We start from the raw sequence: 16,987 nt of genomic DNA on the forward strand, positions 1-16,987 counted from the left end.
TGTGTAAGTTCAAAGAAAGCAAAAAGAAGGGCCAAATTTGAGGAATGAATGAAACATAAGAACCTCTGAAAAGAGTGAGTCAGGTCACTTACTGTCCTAGACTCCCCACCCTCCTCTCCAGCCTTGGAGGACAGGAAAGTCAAAGGAACAATACTCATGAGTCAGGTGTGACAGCACACACCTTTAATCCCAATGCTCTGGAGGCAGAGGCAGGCAGATCTCTGTGAGTTTGAGGCCAGCCTGGTCTACGACGTGTTCTAGGGCAGCAAAGGCTATGTAGAGAGACCCTGTCTCAAAAACCAAAACAGAAAGAATGCTGACATTCAGACTCCTGGATTTGATCTTCTACTTCCAAATCCATCATAACCAAGGCCCCGGCTTGGCAGGGGAGATCATATCCATACTCAGACTGGAGAAGAGGATAGTTTTTTTCCCTGGAGCCTACAAAGAAGACCAGGGTCCCAGTATTTCAGAGCTGTAAGAAAAATCAGAAAGCTTGATGGAAAATAATCTTCTACCTTGGAATTCGGGACCTCTCTGCAGCAACATCTTCCAACTTTCATGCCAAATCAGGCTTGAGAGTGAAGAGGTGAGGCATTGTACAAGATGTCTGCTTCTTCAGAGACAGCTTAAGCTCTGTCCTAGACCACACCAAGCTCCCTCCTGCATCCACTTCCTCAGAGGGCAGTCTCTGTCTTACCGCCACCATCTGTCACAAGGTCTGTGCTTCCCCAGCTCTGCCTGTTCAGTTTGTTTTAGAGACAGGAGTCTCCCTATGTTGTCCGTGTAGCTAGCTTCGGTCTATAGGTACTTCCCACTGTCCTGCAGACCCAGCTTCCTATGCCTTATGCTTTCCTCCTCCTCCTCTTGTTCTTCTCCTTTGTTTTGATGTGTTTTATTTTATCTGAGACAGAGTCTCACTATGCAGCCTTGGCTGGCGTAGAATTCATACCTGGCCTAGAACTCACTATACAGACCAGGCAGGCCTGGAACTCCCAGTGATCTACCTGCTTCTGCCTCTAAACTGCCCGATTGCTAGGATTAAAAGTGTGCACTACCATGCCTGGCTCCTATGCCTCATTCTTGATATAACTCCTGCTTGCACATGTATCTACTTTCTAACATACCTGAAATCTAGTCTTTTCTGGGTCTTTTTGTTTCTTAGTGTTTTGGACAAGACCATGTGTACTGGGGTCTCCACCTCACAGACCTATACCATTGTCATGTAATCCTCATGTCCCAAACCAATCTTAGAATTCGAGAAGGCAAAAGGTTGACCCCTAGAAAATTATCTTGGAAAGTTACAAAAACATTTCTCCTCTAGTTCAAATGTTAACCATTTTGGGACCAAAAAAAATTAGAGGATTTAGATTGAAAGAATAGGACAAGATTTTTAAAAATTGAGCCAGTTCAAACCAGTTCAAACCCACACAGTCTTCTCTGACCTCCACTTAGTTCAGAGGTAATCTGCCACAAGGACTGCCTCTCCCAAAGAATACTGTACCCTCTGAGCTTGGTGCTTCCTCAAGTGTCCTTAGAAAAGGGTTGGATGATGTTTTCCACCCTTTTCCAGGGCTTAAAAAATTCAAGAGACATTCCCTCAAAGCCTCAAGAGAAGCCTCTGCCTCTACACCTGTCTCAGATTTGTGTCCCTCAAGCTTCCGGAAGGAAAGGAAAACGTTATAGGATTAGAAAAGCAGGGAGTGAAAACCAGGTTTCAGAGGAAGACATGGCACAAGGTCTCATATGAACATATGACAACTGTGGGTCACAAGTACCTCAAGTTATACCTCTGTCATTGATAACTCTGAAGGGCCAGAGCCTCCATGGTCCCTTAAAGTCTGGGCTACACTGGAGGGACAGATAAGGAATGAAAAGGAAAGCCAGAAAACACCCATCACAGGGAAAATGGGGTTTGGTGGAGAAATCAAACGGCTAACACTTTTCTGGGATAAAAACCATCATCTGGGATGCATGTTCACATCTAACTATGGCTTCCTCCACGTCATTCTCTCTTCCCACATCTGACAGTGCCCCTGACTGCATGGGATGGTCTCAGTTCTGTAATGAAGATTTACCACAATGAAACTCTGGATAACAGACAGATGACCTTTTCCAACAACAACGAGAGATGCTGGAAAACCTACCTAAGCCGCTCTGCTTCATCTCCGTTGGTGGCCTTGAAGATGAAAACAGCCGGTAGCCACCAGGTCTTGAAGATGAAGTTTCAGACAGCACCTGGAGAAAAAGGACACTAGATTAATCAACCACTTTGTCATCTCAAAGTATAGAACCCAGGCTCTGAATTCTTGCCCCTATGAAGCCAAGCAGTATCAAAAAGATTAGATGAGCCAAAGGATTTTTATGGTGGAAGAGGAAATAGACAGGAGGAGATTGAACAGGGCAGAGGTGAACCGTCCAGGGAGTCCATCTATGTTAGAAGGGAGGAAAGTGCACAGTGCAGAGCTCAACCATCCAGGGAGTCCGTCTATGTTAGAAGGCATGTCTATTACCAAGACTGGTCCTCAAAGCCTTCCCATCCCCACCCCAAATCTGAGAAACTATGACCCAAGTATTCGTCGTTCTCAGCAGAGTAAGTTCTCCAATCTTCCCTGTTCCTTCCTAGGACTCAGAAAGACAACTTCAGTGACTCAGCCACAAATAAAGTATAGCCTGCCCTCTCAGCTTCTTATTTAAGCCAAGAAGCCCTCCCCTCCAACCAATTTATTCCAATTATGAGACTGTTTTGTTTTGTTTTGTTGTTTTGCTTTTTAAAATACGCATGAGGGCCAATCACACAACCCCTAAACATACATCCCACCTAGACAATGAATCAGTTTCCCTGGATCCCAAAAAGCAAAGACAGAAGGCAGAAAAGGAAGGCAAGACAGGAAGAGAGAGACACCTGTGTGCAGGAAGCCAGGTGGGTAGTGGACACGGCCCGGGGCTGTAGGCCGATGGCTGGGGAAAGCCTGGGGAGGTCTCCTGACCTCCTGCGGCGCCGTCCCCTCAAGGGGATCAGGTCCAGGTTCCCCGTGCACTGCATGTTCATGACCTGCAATTAGACCGGGTGGAAAGCCGGTCAAGGCTTCTTTAGCCTCATGTTCCCAAAGCCCCAGAGCCCACAGGGCAGAGCCAGTTAGAGAGCTGGAGAGGAGGGCAGCACAGCTGCTATCAAAGTCGTAGGTCTTATAATCTAAAACAGTTCGAAAGACGTAAGATGACAAGAGAAGAGTGAGATGCCATTGACGAGGAAAAGACAGTCCAATGCCTACAGAGCAAGGAGAGAAAAGATTAATATGAGAAAGCTGAATGACCAAGGAGCAGGCTGAGGAACAGATCCTGGGTAGCCATCCTGAATGAGCCAGGATCTAACCACACCAATAACTAAAAGGAAGGAGTGTGATTACAACAGAAATCATAGATGGGTTTGGTGGCTCTGCCCTGTGACCCCAGCTACTTGGAGAATAAGGCAAGAGGATCACCAATCAAATCTGTGTGTTACAGAGTAAGTTCAAAGCCAGCCCTGGTAATTTAGCAAGACCCAGTCTCAAAATGAAAAAGAATAGAAAGCTCTCTGGATGCTGCTCAGTAGAACACTTGCCTGGCATATGTGAGGCCTGGGGTTGAATCCCCAATACCACAAAGAAAAAGGTGATCATACTCAAGGAAGCTTCCGGAAGGAAGACAATCCCAGCAAGCCTGAGAGAGGATGACACAGAGTTTTCCTTTGTTTATGTCCACAGTGCTGACATAAGATGACAACGGGACAGCCCCAGGACAGACAATTTCATATCATCCTGTTCATCTGAAGTACTGCACCTTAGTGATGGCGTGTAAAAATGACTGGATATCAAGTTACATCTGCACCTCAGGGAGAAACTAAGGCGCATCTCTCCTAAAAACAACTACATGTTCATAGCATCAATCCTATTCTAAAATAATCAGGAAGTAAAGATAACTCTGGAGAAGAGATAGTAGTTTATTTTCTTGGGTTTCTTCAAAATCTGAAATATAAATCTCTTTAATATATGAAAGCTTATTATAGATTCTTTCCCTAAAACAGAAAACCAATTTCCATAAGACAGAGACCTGTAAAGAGCCAGGTGAATGGATCCATGAGTCCAGAGCAGTATCCAAATCAGGCAAAGTCTCTGAGACAGGGACAAGTCATGGTGTCAAAAGGAATGTCATTGAGGAATCTAAAGAAAGCATCACTGGGCCAGAGGAGACGGTGTTACCAAGAAAGATGAAACAAAACCTGGAGGCAGTAAAGAGACACAACGGTATCAACACAAGTTCTGTCTTCTGGATTAGAAAATCAGAAGTAGGATTTGGTACAAAGTCTAAAAATAGCAAAACAGAACAGGCAGATAAGCTTCCTCCTTAAGAGAGACACACAGAGCTCTAGACAATCAATTGTCCTTCTGACAGGACACTATAGATGAGTCTAGTGGCATTAAAGGGCCAGAAACCTTCCCATGCATGGAGCAAACAGAAGGAGAGGGCCTGGTCTCTAATATCAATTTCCCAGTTACTGTTGTTACCAATGCATCTATAAGGTAGATGCTACTCATATTGTACAGATGGAGAAACACATGATGCTGAAGAAGCTACCTGGACAAGGTCACAGTTTCTGGGTATCAAACAATGATGTCAGCCCACAGTTCATTCTCTCTGTACTTTATCTTAAAATCCTTTTCTCTTAGGTACCACTCACTGGCAAGTCCTTATCACAAGTAGTAACCAGCTTAAAGAAGTTCTACTGGGAACCAGCTGTGGAAGAAATATTAGGTAAACATAAAAGCACTTCCAGGGGATTCTGTTTTGGGTCTCAGGAAGATTTAGAAGAAATATAGATATTCTCCTGTGAGCACTTGTCCCCATTGTTGCTGTGTTCATGTCATTACCTCCATGGAGCCAGCTTTTCGATTACGAATGAGGGGTGATCTCCTCGGAAGGCCAGTGCCCTCAACAGGTTGGGGTGAGGTCTGCAAGGCTCGGTCTGGTTCATCTGATGCCTTCCCTGGGCATAGGTTCTCTATGCTGCCTGGATCTGTCTTCATCTCCTCGTTCTGTTTAACAACAAACAAAGAGGCATTGGCAATTCCTGTCTTCCAGTTTCCCGACACATGGTCCCTAAATCCTGTAGTCCCACATCCCAGCCTCTGACCCACCTCAGAAGAGGCTGGACGGAATCCACAGCCGGCTGGGGCACTGCCTTCCTCAACTCCTTTCACTCCAGGGCTGAAATGTAGCTCCACATGAAACCGCTCCTCTGACAAGGGGTCCTATAAGGCATCATCATAAGAAAGGTAATTGGAAAAGTCTGGATGTGGTAACAGAAGGCAAGGTAGAAGCAACAGAGGAACTCAAAAGGATACAACCTTACAAGGAAACCCGGTGCTGGGGTTTCAAGGTGTTGCCCTCTCAGCCTGTTGCCGTTCTTTTATAGTAGCTTGCCTCACCTCCAGTTCTAAAATCCCTCTCTTCCATTTCTCCCAATAACAGTTAACTACGGTACACACACAGCAGAACTTTAGAGATGCCTCTGCTAAGGCTGACATGGAAGGCATATGTGTGAACACACACACATACAATACTCACACACACACTCACATTAGAGATGTTAGCTGAAACAAGACTCATAAAACATTGTCCCGCGTTCCATACTCTTCCAGATCCCATGGCGGAGTTCTAGGTTATTGCTCTTGTTCAGTATCATCCCCAACCACGGGTTCTGTCCCAGCAGGCCCCTGCTGATGCTGTGTGTCCCAGCAGGCCCCTGCTGATGCTGTGTGCTATGCTGCACCTTCACACTGCATCTAGCCAGAGTCTATAAATTCTTTTTTTGTTGCTTGCTTTGTCTTTTGACATAGGGTTTCTCTGTGTAGCCCTGGCTGTCTTGGAACTCCCTCTGTAGACCAGGCTGGCCTTGAACTCAGACATCTGCCTGCCTCTGCTTCCTGAGTGCTGGGGTTAAAAGCATATGCCATCAACACATGTTGGGATTAAAAGCATTTGCCATGCAACACAAATTCTTTTGTTGAAGATGATAAACAAATGTATTTATTACATTGCGAATAAAGCAACAGATACGCAGTAGAAGAAAAACTACTACCCACAGCTTATAAATATCTAAAAATACAAAACTTTTTGTGAGCCCAATCTTTTTGTAGGGTAGCTCATCAGGTAAAGTGTTTGCCACTAATCCTAATGATCTGAGTTTGATCCTAAGAAACCAGGCAGTAAAGAAGAGAGCCAACTCCTTCAAGTTGTACTTTGGTCTCTATTCATGTACAGTAGCATGTGTATGCCTGCACACACCTGCATGCACGCACACAAATGCATGCATACACATGCACACATACTGAATAAAAAAAAAAAGTAAGGTGCTTTTTAATGGAAGAAGAAAGAAGGGCCTTTCCTCACCCGAGTGTTGTCCTCATAGAGCATGATAACGATCTGGGTCATGTAGTTGAGCTCTGAGATGGCACTAAGATAAGCCAAGGCTCGCTGCCACTGTGCGTCCTGGGTCTCCTACCAAACACCAACAAAAGTAAGCCAGTGCCCAAGGACAAGTCAGAGGAGCGGGCAGGGAATGGAGGAGAATGGTAAAAGTTCACAGGAAAAAGGAACACAGGAAGGACAGCCAATGACTGCTGGAGAAAAACAAACATACATATAAAACCAACCAAAAGAACAAACAAAAAAACCGCTCACAGGTCAAAGGGAGGATGCTTACATCAAGAAGTCCCCCATAACGGAAGACACTGAGTAAGGAGTGAACATGACTCTCACTGGTGAAGTAGAGCCGAGTTCGAACATGGCGGCCTGGGGAGAGCACTCCACGAGAGTACCTGACATGAACGTTCAGTCAGACAGTCAGATAACCTTTCCTAGCACTCTGAAAAACCCTTCCTCTCCCCAAAGACTTCTCTCTTCTCCATCCCAGATCCTTTCTCCTTGCCTCCCCCACCTGTCTCAGCCTTGACCTTCCCTCCCCAGGGCTCACAACATGTCCTCCCATCTTCCTGCCCTCCCTCCAGCCTCCTCCCAGCCTCCCTCCCTCCCGCCCTCCCTCACAGGGGGTGCAGCTTGTTGACAGACTCATCCTCGTGGGTTCTCTGCAGGTCAAGTAGGATTTTCCGTAGCAGTGGAAGACAGAAGCCCACAGCAATTTCCACTTTCTCCTCTCTACTGATCCCATACTCCTAGGGGTCACAGGACAGGAATGAGAAGCTTGGTGACATCTGTTGCCCTCAGGTCTGGAGTGTCTCCTGTCTGTCATATCCCCTCCAGAAGTTTCCCCAGTCAGTCTGGATGTTCACTCAGAGCCAAACAAGCCCTGGGAACTCTTAGGCACTCCGCTCCTTCTCCAAGCTTCCTTTCTAATTTTTTTTCTTTCCTTCCCTCTTTTTATTCCTACTGCACTAGATTCCTTACATGAGACACACCTGGGGGATGACCACATCGGCCAGAGCTTTTGAAAGACGTAGCAACTCAGCTGTGCCTTGAAGCCCCAGACTCCCGTTGTGTTGTACATCATACTTGACACAGTCATAGATATCAGGGATCTTGCTGATATCATAGCGCCCGCTCTTCTGTCGAAAGTCACGCTCTAGCTTGCTCCAACGCTGTAGCATTAGCTCTAGAGTCTCGCTGTGGTAGAGCTGCAGGTCTGAGAAGAAGGCACACAGTAAAAATGAGCTGGGTTTGCCTTCCAACGAAAGACCCCGACAACCCCAGAGTAGAAGCAGAGGGATCGGGAGTGCATGAGAAATGGGCCCGGGCCTGAGACTTTAAAAGGCAGTCAGCAGTATTCACACCAACCTGCAGAGCTGGGGTCCTGCATCCGTTCCCGAATCTGGTGGGTAAGGTTTTCAATCAGGCCAAATACCTGATCACAGACTTTCACAGGATTCTGGATTACAGACATGGAGTTGAGCAGAGAAGTACTTCCAGTTGGAGCCAGCTGTGAGGAACACAGTGAAGGATAGACTGGGTGTCAATCCCCAGACCTGGACTTACCACAGGCAAACTGGCTGCAATGCACATCTGCCTGTAGGCTCACGTCAGAGTGCTCTTATATTCCCAGGCACCCTGGCACAGGCCTTCAGATGAAGAGAATGCTCAGACAATCCATCATCTCCGAGAGACCCATCTTTGATGTTTCTGAGTCTAGAGAAATGAAAGCATTCTTGTACTTTACTTGGAGAGTATAGCATCTGCTTGGGAAATGCTGGGCAATGAAGGCAGCTCCGGATTCCTTACAGCCTCTGCCCTCTGTGGACCGTGATGAGGAACACAGAAGGCTGTCTTGCTGAGACTTTACAGCACAGCTGCTGCTAACATGCTTCCAGCTCAAGGGTTTGGGGATTTTTTGTTTGTTTGTTTGTTTTTTGAGACAAGATCTCACTATGTAGCCTTGGCTGGCCTGGCACTTACTATGTTGAAGGCTGGCCTCAAATTCAGAGATCTGCCTGGCCTCTGCCTCCCAAGTACTGAGATGAAAGGCACCTGCGATTTCCAACTCAGGCTTCTGAGATCTTCACCATCAAGGGAAGCGAGGAGAGCTGGTCCAGTAGCTAAGAGCCCTTAATGCTTCAGCAGAGGACCAGAGTCTGGTTCACAGCACCCATGTTGGGTAGCTCACAACTACACATCTCTAGTTACAGAGGATCTAACACCCTCTCTGGACTCCACAGGCACCTAGACTCAAGTGTACAAGCCCACAAACACATGTAAATATATATTTAATAATAAAAATAAAATATTAAAACAAGGGCCGGAGAGATGCTTCAATGGTAAAGAGCACTGGCTGCTCTTACAGAGGTTCTGAGTTCAAATCCCAGCAACCACATGGTGGCTCACAACCATCTGTAATGGGATCTGATACCCTCTTCTGGTGTGTCTGAAGACAGCTACAGTGTACTCACATGCACAAAATAAATAAATCCTTTAAAATTGTTAAGCTGAACAGAAATGAAGATGTAGAAAGAAGACTGCATGTGGAATAAGGAGCTCTAGCTAAGGCCACACAAGGTTTTCATTAGCAGAAAGATGCACAGAGAAAGGAGAGCTGCCCCAGGTTTTCTATTTGAGAGGCAACACAATCTGGGCAAAAGGAACAAGCCTGCCCCTTAGTAAGTCATTCACAAACATCAAAGGGACAGAGAAGTGGCTCCACTGTTAAGAATGTTCCTGCTCTTCTGGAGGGCCTGAGTTTAGTCTTCATTACCCACAGGACAGCTCACAACTGTCTGTGAATCCAGTTTCAGGGGATCTGGCACCCTCTTTTGACCATTAGGGGCACTGCACAAATGTGGTCCACATACATACATGCAGGCAACTCATAAGAAAATTTAATACACACTTTTTACAAAAAAAAAAAGGAATGCATTAAAATGAAGTGTGGGAACGACCTGATCAAGAATAGCCTAGATACCAGGACCAAAGAAGACTTCATCGGGCAACGGCAACGACAGCTGCTGTCATCACTATAGGCAGCACGGACTACACTCCTGAGCAAAGCTCCCTAGGACCTACACGTCTCCTCTGTAAAGATGGGAGAGGAACAGGGCAGTTCAAACTGTTCCCCAGGCAGGTTAAAGGTGGCCACTAATTCGTTGTCTCTCTTCCTTTCCGTGAATCAGGGCTGGACATGTGACTGCTTCACTAAAATAAAATGACAACCATGTATAGGGCTAATTCTGGGCAGGAGAGTCGTTGTAAGTTCAAGACCAACCTGGGCTCTACAGCAATTCCTTGCCTTATAAAAAAAGGAAAGAAAGAAAAGCTCCTTTGGATGAATCCTTGGAAAACTGAGATAGACATAATAAATGAAAAAAACCTTTGAAGGGGACAGGTCCTGCAACAACAGAGAGAAGAGGAAGAAGAGAACCAGCCACCTCAGAGAGCAGTCACACCTCCTGATTATTCCAGCCCCAGTCAACACTGGACCACAACTTTAGGAAAACATCACTAAAGTTTTTGGCTGAGCTCAACTGGTTGTTCTAGGTCATAATCCAGGGAAGTTTTTACATCAATCACTGAAACATTCCTCCAGCTGTTTTTTTTTTTTTTTTTTAGATTACAAGATTTAAAATAGTGCATAAGCCACATGGCATATGAGACCTCCAGCAAGACCTAGAGCACACTCAAGCATGTTAATATTTATGTAACAAGATGTATGATAATGATGCATTATTATACGATAATAACAAACGTGTGATAAAGGATTCTAAATCGTCTTCTGATAGGTCTATAGCTGCCAAGTGAACTCTGATGCCAAATTTATAAAATATTTTTCATTCCTGAACTTGTAGATAATGAAAACTGTGGATATAAATTTACCCCCAAAGGGCTGTCGTAAGGATTAAGCAAAATACTATAGATAAATCCCTATATTATTTAGAATTTTAGGAACTGGGCTGCAGGGTGGTTGGGTCATGGAGAGGAGGAGAGTGTGACCTGGTCATAGTCCTCGGGCCCGAAGGGTGCATCCTGCTGCAGAATGTGGTGCAGCCGCGCCTTCACACGGTGCTGGCAGCTGCTCAGGGAGTCGCTGTCACTGTCGAGCAGCCCGTTCATGTTGGCGCTCTTCACCATTTGTACCAGAATGGGTGTAAGCTCCCCTTCTAGAGCTAAGAGGCCCTGGAAGAGAAGCACAGGTCTGTTAGTTCCTCTTCCTGCTGATGTGGCGGAGAAGAGGCTGATCCGGTGCCCACCATTCTCAGTAGGGCAGAGCGGGGATGCTGCGGACGGGAGCAAACCTCTTTCAACTAGCCTCCCATTTCCATCTAGCCTCCCAACTGTTTCTCTGCCTACAGACACTGGGGTCATGAAAGAACTGCAGAGTTTACCTTTGCAAACGCAGCCGCAGTCATCTGGACGCGGCCCTCGTCAGAGGCATAGATCTTGAGGTCATGACGGAAAGTGCTATGGAGCCGAAGTAGCCCACAGCCGGGGAAGCCGGCATAGTCACCTGGAGCACAGGGGATTCCACGGATAGACGGTTACAAATATGCATTTCCCCTTTAGTATCCTCATGGCTCTACTCCCTCAACCGCTTTCCCACATCTCGCTCTATCTTATCCCAGCCTTGCTGGGTTTCACTCTCCAAAGCTCACCCTGGCCTCCAGGATACATGCAACGGAAAGCTCGCCCCAGCTCCTCCGCCTGAACACGGCCATCAGGTGTCAGCTCTCCGCCCCACTTCAGCACCAGCAAGAGAGATGGTGCCAGTGGCTCTCTCTGCAGATCTGAGGGAAGGAGGCCCAGTGAGTAAACCTTCTCTGAGAACAATGGTGGAAAAACGCAAATGTTCGGCTCTGACAAGAACATTGGTAAGTGCAGAGACCATCCATGAGGTGAAGAATAAGAGGTCTGAAAACCAGGTATGGGACACATGCCTATAACCCTAGCTCTTAGGAGACTAAGGCAGGAGGTCAGCCTGGGAAGGCTGGTAAGATGGCTCAGATGGTGAGGGCATTTGCCACCAAGCTTAACCACCCAAGTTCCGTCTCCAGGACCAACATGGTAAAAAGAAAGAACTGACCCTCACATCCACAACTGCCCAGTGGCATGCATGTCCCATCCCACCCCCAAATGAATGAATGTAATTTTAAAATCTAAAGAAGAAAATGAGGAGGAGGGGGAGAAAAGGAGAAGAAGAAGAAAAGTAGAGAGAGGAGGAGGGAGAGGATGAGGAAGGAGAAGCTCAACAGTAATGAAAACAGAAAGGAGTGCTCACCTTGCCCCTCGTTCGATGCTTTCACTCCGTGGGGGTAGTAGGTCAACTGTACCTTCCGATTGATACCTGAGAAGTGGCCATACCTGCAGGGAGCAGCCGCGGGTTACTTTCTGCCCAGTACCTCAGTGCATGTTAGTAGGTGGCCGCTGCTACATCCCCTCTGCTGTCCCCTCTCACATCTCCAGCACCGACTTCAGCTGCTCAAGTTTCCCAGTCTTTTCCTCAATCTCAGCTCCTGGTTCCTTCTCCAGCTCAGCCAACAGCAGCCTCGTAATGTCCAGCACCTCCTAGAGGAGACCGCAGGGGGTCTCATAGGGTCATCCCTCATCAATTCTATACCTTCTCTTTCTTCTTAGGCTAGGGAGCCTGACCAGACCTCCGCCTCACCTGGAGCTGCTCAGGCCGCTTAAGTTTTAATTTCCCCGTCTTATATCCACCGTGCTTTTCAAATAGAGCAAAAAACCTGAAGGAGTAAAAAGTAAGAGAAATAAGCCCTTCTGGGAAGTATGTTCCACCCATTCTCCTCCGCAAAGAACTCTCCATCTGAACTGGGACGTCCTTCCTACCTTGGGTGCGTCACCTCCATTTTCATCTTCTGCTTTGGGGTTCGATCTCCGTGACGGATGATTGCGATGACACAACGCAGTTCCATCCTAAGATTGGGAGTATCCTCAGAGCCACTCTCCACCCCAAACCCTAACCTACCTCCTAGCACCACATTTTACAGGAGGCATCAGAGAGCAGAGGAACATGGTCTGAGGCAAGACACGGTGGTGGAGTTAAAGGACCAGAGGAGGTTCTACTGCTTAGGCAGGAAAGGGCAGGAAAGAACTGGTCTGGCTTAAAGGAATCCCAAATTGTATGCAGGTCACTATATATTTTAACTTTTGCTTACATGGTGCCAGATGTGGTAGGGACAATGGGAATGTCCTCAGCTTCTGTGGGAATGGACCATGGTATCTGGAACTGTGGGGCAAGCTCCCGCATAATGGTGTTCCTAGAAGGTGAAATGTAACAAGGTTGAATAAAAACAAATGAACGATTGTATGGATAAACCCTGAAATATGTAAACAAATACCCCACTTAAGGCAGAAATAAATGCACAGCAATGTTAAGCAAGTTAACCTCGGTACTAGACAGGGATTTCAACTTTATTCCTTTCCTTGTCTTTATTTCTGTTTTCAGACAGGATCTCATGGAGCTCAGGTTGGCCTCTACCTCATCAGGCTAGCCTTGAACTCTGAGTCTCCTTTTCCCCCCCAAAGATTTACCCATTCACTGTATATAAGTACACTGTAGCTGTCCTCGGACCCACCAGAAGAGGGCATTACAGATGGTTATGAGCCACCATGTGGTTGCTGGGATTTGAACTCAGGACTTTTGGAACAACCAGACTCATCTCACATATTCTTTTTCTTTTCTTTAAGTTTATTTACTTTATGAGTGTTCAGCCTCCATCGGTGTCTAGTACCCACAGAGCCCTAAAGAGGGCATCTGATCTCCTAGAACTGGAATTGTGGGTGGTCGTGAGACACCATTTGGGTGCTAGGACCCTAAGCCAGGTTCTCTGCAAGATCAACAGTGCTCCTGGATGCTGAGTCTTCTCTCTAGCCCTCCTTTTGTTTTTCTAATACATGTGTGGAAAAAAAAAATTTAATTTTGAAAGAGTCTCACTATGTAATCATGGTTGGGCTGAAACTTACTATGTAGAACAGATTGGCTTTGAACTCCAAGAGATTTGCCTGCCTCTGCCTCCCTAGAGCTGGGATTATAGGTGTGTGCTACTATATCCATCTTAAAATTTTTTAATTAATAATTAATTAAATTTGTGTATGCATGCATGTGTGATGTATATGTGTGGGCAGATGTGGGGGGGGGCATGGGTGTGTGTGATGTGTGTGTGGGCATGTGTGTGTGTGTGTGTATGTGTGGGCATGGGTATGTGATGTATATGTGTGTGTGTGGGCATGAGTGTGTATGTGTGTGTGGGCATGTGTGTGTGTGTGTGGACATGAGTGTGTATGTGTGTGGGGGCATGTATGTGTGTATGGGCATGGGTATGTGATGTGTGTGCGTGTGTGTGTGTACATGGGCATGAGTGTGTATGTGTGTGTGGGCATGGGTGTGTGTGTGTATGTGTGCACTCGCATGAGTGTGGGACACATGCATGTGTGTGGGTGGCCAGAGAATAACTTTCAGTGTCAGTCCTCCCCTTCAGCTTTTACATGGCTTCAGGGACTGGACTCAGATCATCAGGCTTATGTGTCACCTGGTCCACCTCTCCACCTCTCACATAATCTTTTCCAGAGTCTCACTATGTAGCCCCAACAGCATGAAACTCACAGAGATCTCCTACCTCTGCTGCCATTAAAAGCATAGGCCATCACACCCAACCTTCAAACACTCTTTAAGATTTATTTATTTCATGTATTTGAGTACACTGTAGTTGTCACTTCAGACACACCAGAAAAGGGCATCGGATCCCATTACAGATGGTTGTGAGCCACCATGTGGTTGCTGGGAATTGAACTCAGGACCTCTGGGAAAGCAGTCAGTGCTCTTAACCACTGAGCCATCTCTCCAGTCCCCTCACATATTCTTAATAGTATATTGTTTTCACATGTAGCCCAGGCTAGCCTCAAACTCACTATGTAGCAGTTGACCTTAAACTTCTATCCTGCATGTGTTTGTGTGCAGGTGGGTGGGTGGGGGTCATATCCATGTGTACAAGTGTATATACCAGTTTATGTGTGCTGTAGAGGCCAGAAGTCAAAGTCAGGTGTCTTCTTTGATCATTCTACCTTTTGTTTTAAAACAGGATCTGCCATTGGGTGACCTGGGGCTCACCAATCACCTAGACTGGTCGGCCAGGGCGCCCTTGGATCATCTGTCTCCTTATACTGGAGTTACAGGCTTCTCCCAACTGTTGGAATGGGAGCTAGGGATCTAAACTTGGGCCTTCACATGTACACAGCAAGCGCTTTACTGACTGAGCCATGTTCTTAACCTTGAACTTAAATTTCTAATTCCTCTCCTGCCCCCACACCACCTTCACCTTCCAAATGCTGAGACTCATGCATGTACTACCACTGTTGTTGTAAGGGGCTGGAGACTGAACCCAGGGCTTCAAGCAAGTGTTCTACTGAACTACATCTTCAATTTTTTTTTTCAGATAGGGTCTCACTCTGTAGCTGAAGCTAGCCTCAAACTTGTGGCAGCCATCTTACCTTAGTTTTAGCCTCACAAGTGCTGATTACTGGTGTGCCCTTAGGTTGTTTCTTTGTTGTTGTTGTTGTTGTTGTTATTGTTTTTGAGACAGGGTCTCCCTATATATCCTGACTGTCTTGGAACTCACAGAGATACACCTGTCTCTGCCTTCAGAGTGTCAGGATTAAAGGCTTGTGTCACACACTCAGCCCAACTCTTAATAGTGTGCAGGGTTTTTTTCATTTAATTATTGTGTGCATAAGTATGCATGATGTATATGTGGGTACATATGTGGATGTCAAAAGACTTATTTATGGAGCTGGTTCTTTCCTTCCATCTTTACACAGGTTCCAGGGGTCAATTCACACAGCTAGATCTGTATCCTCTGAGCCATCTTGCTAGCTCAACTGAATGTTTTCTTCTTTCCTTCCTTTCTTTTTTGATATAGCTCTGACTGGTCTGTAATTCATGATGTAGACCAGGATGACCTGGAATTCACAGAGATCCACTTGCCTCTGGCTCCTGAGAGCTGGGATTAAAGGTGTGTGCCACTACATCTAGTCTAACAGTGTATTTCTTAAGCTAGATAGTGCTTGGTTAGGACAGCCCTATCTATGGATGTTTGTTCACTATAGTTATTACTTCTTATTTTTTGAATGGTTTGGGTATTGCAGACTATTTCAAAAGCAAAGTCATAGAGTTATCTTAGTCAGTAAACTAAATATAGTTATTTACACATGGGAAAGAAAGGCAATCTGCTATAGCCAACACTGTTAACAGTGGTCATCTCTGAGGAATGCAGTGTTGAGGAAGCAAGGGGCTGAGACATCCTGTCTCTTTCTTTTTTTGACGTTTGGATAGTTTTTAAGATATTTAAAATAAAGCAAAAGGTTGTGTATTTATTTATATACACAGTCTCATATATTCCAGGATGGCTCCCCACCTACCATATAGCTGAGGATGACACTGAACTTCCGATTCTCCTGCTTCTACTCCCAAGTTCTGGGCCAAGAGGCATAGCTTATGCAGAGAACACTCCTGAGTCCTATACCCCATGCTCTAGACCACTGTGTCTCTTACCCCAGAATCTTGGCACAGTCATCATAGTACTTCATTGAATTCTTGACAAAGCTAAAGCCATTGACGTCACACACAAAAGAGTGACCATTGGCACGAAGAAGGTCAAATCCACAAACTGTTTGCTGCAAAAGCAAAAAGGCAAGATGAATCAGAGGTAGCTCTCAACTCCTGCTTCCGTTTCTTTTTTTCTTTTTTTTTTCTTTTTTTCATCCCACAGCCCTACAAGCCCAACCTCACCTTAAAAGCTACGCAGACCTTCCTGGCCACCAACTTTTCCATGGCGGTCAACATGACTGGATATCGAACCTCTTTCCCCTCACTGTCTCGTTCAACCTTCCCATCCAAAGCTGGAGACTTTCTAGCTTCGGCATGGGCATAATCTGGCCCCACTGTGTACACCTGCAGGTACATAGCACCACTGAGTATGCCCACAGCTCACCCTGTATATGAGAAGACAGTATAAGCACTAGGTCTGTAGATCAGTCCAGAATCAAAAATGAAGCTCTGCACAGCCAGGAGTGGTAGCACCTGCCTGGAATCCCAGCTCAGGAGGCAGAGGCAGGGGGATCTTTGTGAGTTCAGTGCCAACCTGCTCTACACAGCAAGTTCTAGGTCAGCCAGAACTACATAGTGAGACTCTGTCTTAAAACAAAACAAACAAACAAACAAACAAACCCCCTCCAAACACTGGGAATAAAGAATGGGGGCAGTGGGATAGCTCAGCAGTTAGACGTGTGCTGGTCAGCCTGATGGCTGGAGTGTGGTTGCTGAGCTTCATACAGATGGAGAAAAGTGATTCCTTCAAGATGCCCTGACTCCACATGCATGCTATGGTGCTCACACATGCACATGTGCACACACACACACACACACACACACACACACACACACACTCTCTTACACAAATAATGAATGTAATAAGACATTTTAAAAACAATACAGAGA

The 16,987-nt window shown here is 46.1% G+C and overlaps 1 protein-coding gene across 20 annotated transcripts in view; it reads right to left on the reverse strand.

The window, feature by feature from the left end:
* The window catches only part of PPIP5K1 (diphosphoinositol pentakisphosphate kinase 1), a 41,547-nt gene that overhangs the window by 17,593 nt on the left and 6,967 nt on the right, over nt 1-16,987 (reverse strand). For 10 of the 20 annotated variants that reach the window (XM_080931738.1, XM_080931740.1, XM_080931741.1 and 7 more), the window contains 19 exons: nt 16,280-16,441; nt 16,043-16,164; nt 12,651-12,752; nt 12,322-12,408; nt 12,143-12,218; nt 11,933-12,042; nt 11,756-11,838; nt 11,133-11,264; nt 10,866-10,987; nt 10,474-10,656; nt 7,834-7,975; nt 7,458-7,681; nt 7,087-7,214; nt 6,746-6,860; nt 6,433-6,540; nt 5,178-5,291; nt 4,911-5,075; nt 2,906-3,055; nt 2,148-2,238 (listed from right to left, as the gene is read on the reverse strand). In XM_080931738.1, coding sequence (XP_080787864.1) covers nt 2,148-2,238; nt 2,906-3,055; nt 4,911-5,075; nt 5,178-5,291; nt 6,433-6,540; nt 6,746-6,860; nt 7,087-7,214; nt 7,458-7,681; nt 7,834-7,975; nt 10,474-10,656; nt 10,866-10,987; nt 11,133-11,264; nt 11,756-11,838; nt 11,933-12,042; nt 12,143-12,218; nt 12,322-12,408; nt 12,651-12,752; nt 16,043-16,164; nt 16,280-16,441 — 2,416 coding nt within the window. Of the gene's footprint in view, nt 1-2,147; nt 2,239-2,905; nt 3,056-4,144; nt 4,262-4,910; nt 5,076-5,177; nt 5,292-6,432; nt 6,541-6,745; nt 6,861-7,086; nt 7,215-7,457; nt 7,682-7,833; nt 7,976-10,473; nt 10,657-10,865; nt 10,988-11,132; nt 11,265-11,755; nt 11,839-11,932; nt 12,043-12,142; nt 12,219-12,321; nt 12,409-12,650; nt 12,753-16,042; nt 16,165-16,279; nt 16,442-16,987 lie in introns of those variants that run through there. The other 10 variants (XM_080931730.1, XM_080931734.1, XM_080931736.1 and 7 more) reach the window with 4 other exon arrangements.

This window comes from Micromys minutus (assembly GCF_963924665.1).
Source record: "Micromys minutus genome assembly, chromosome: 17".
Lineage (NCBI taxonomy): Eukaryota > Metazoa > Chordata > Mammalia > Rodentia > Muridae > Micromys > Micromys minutus.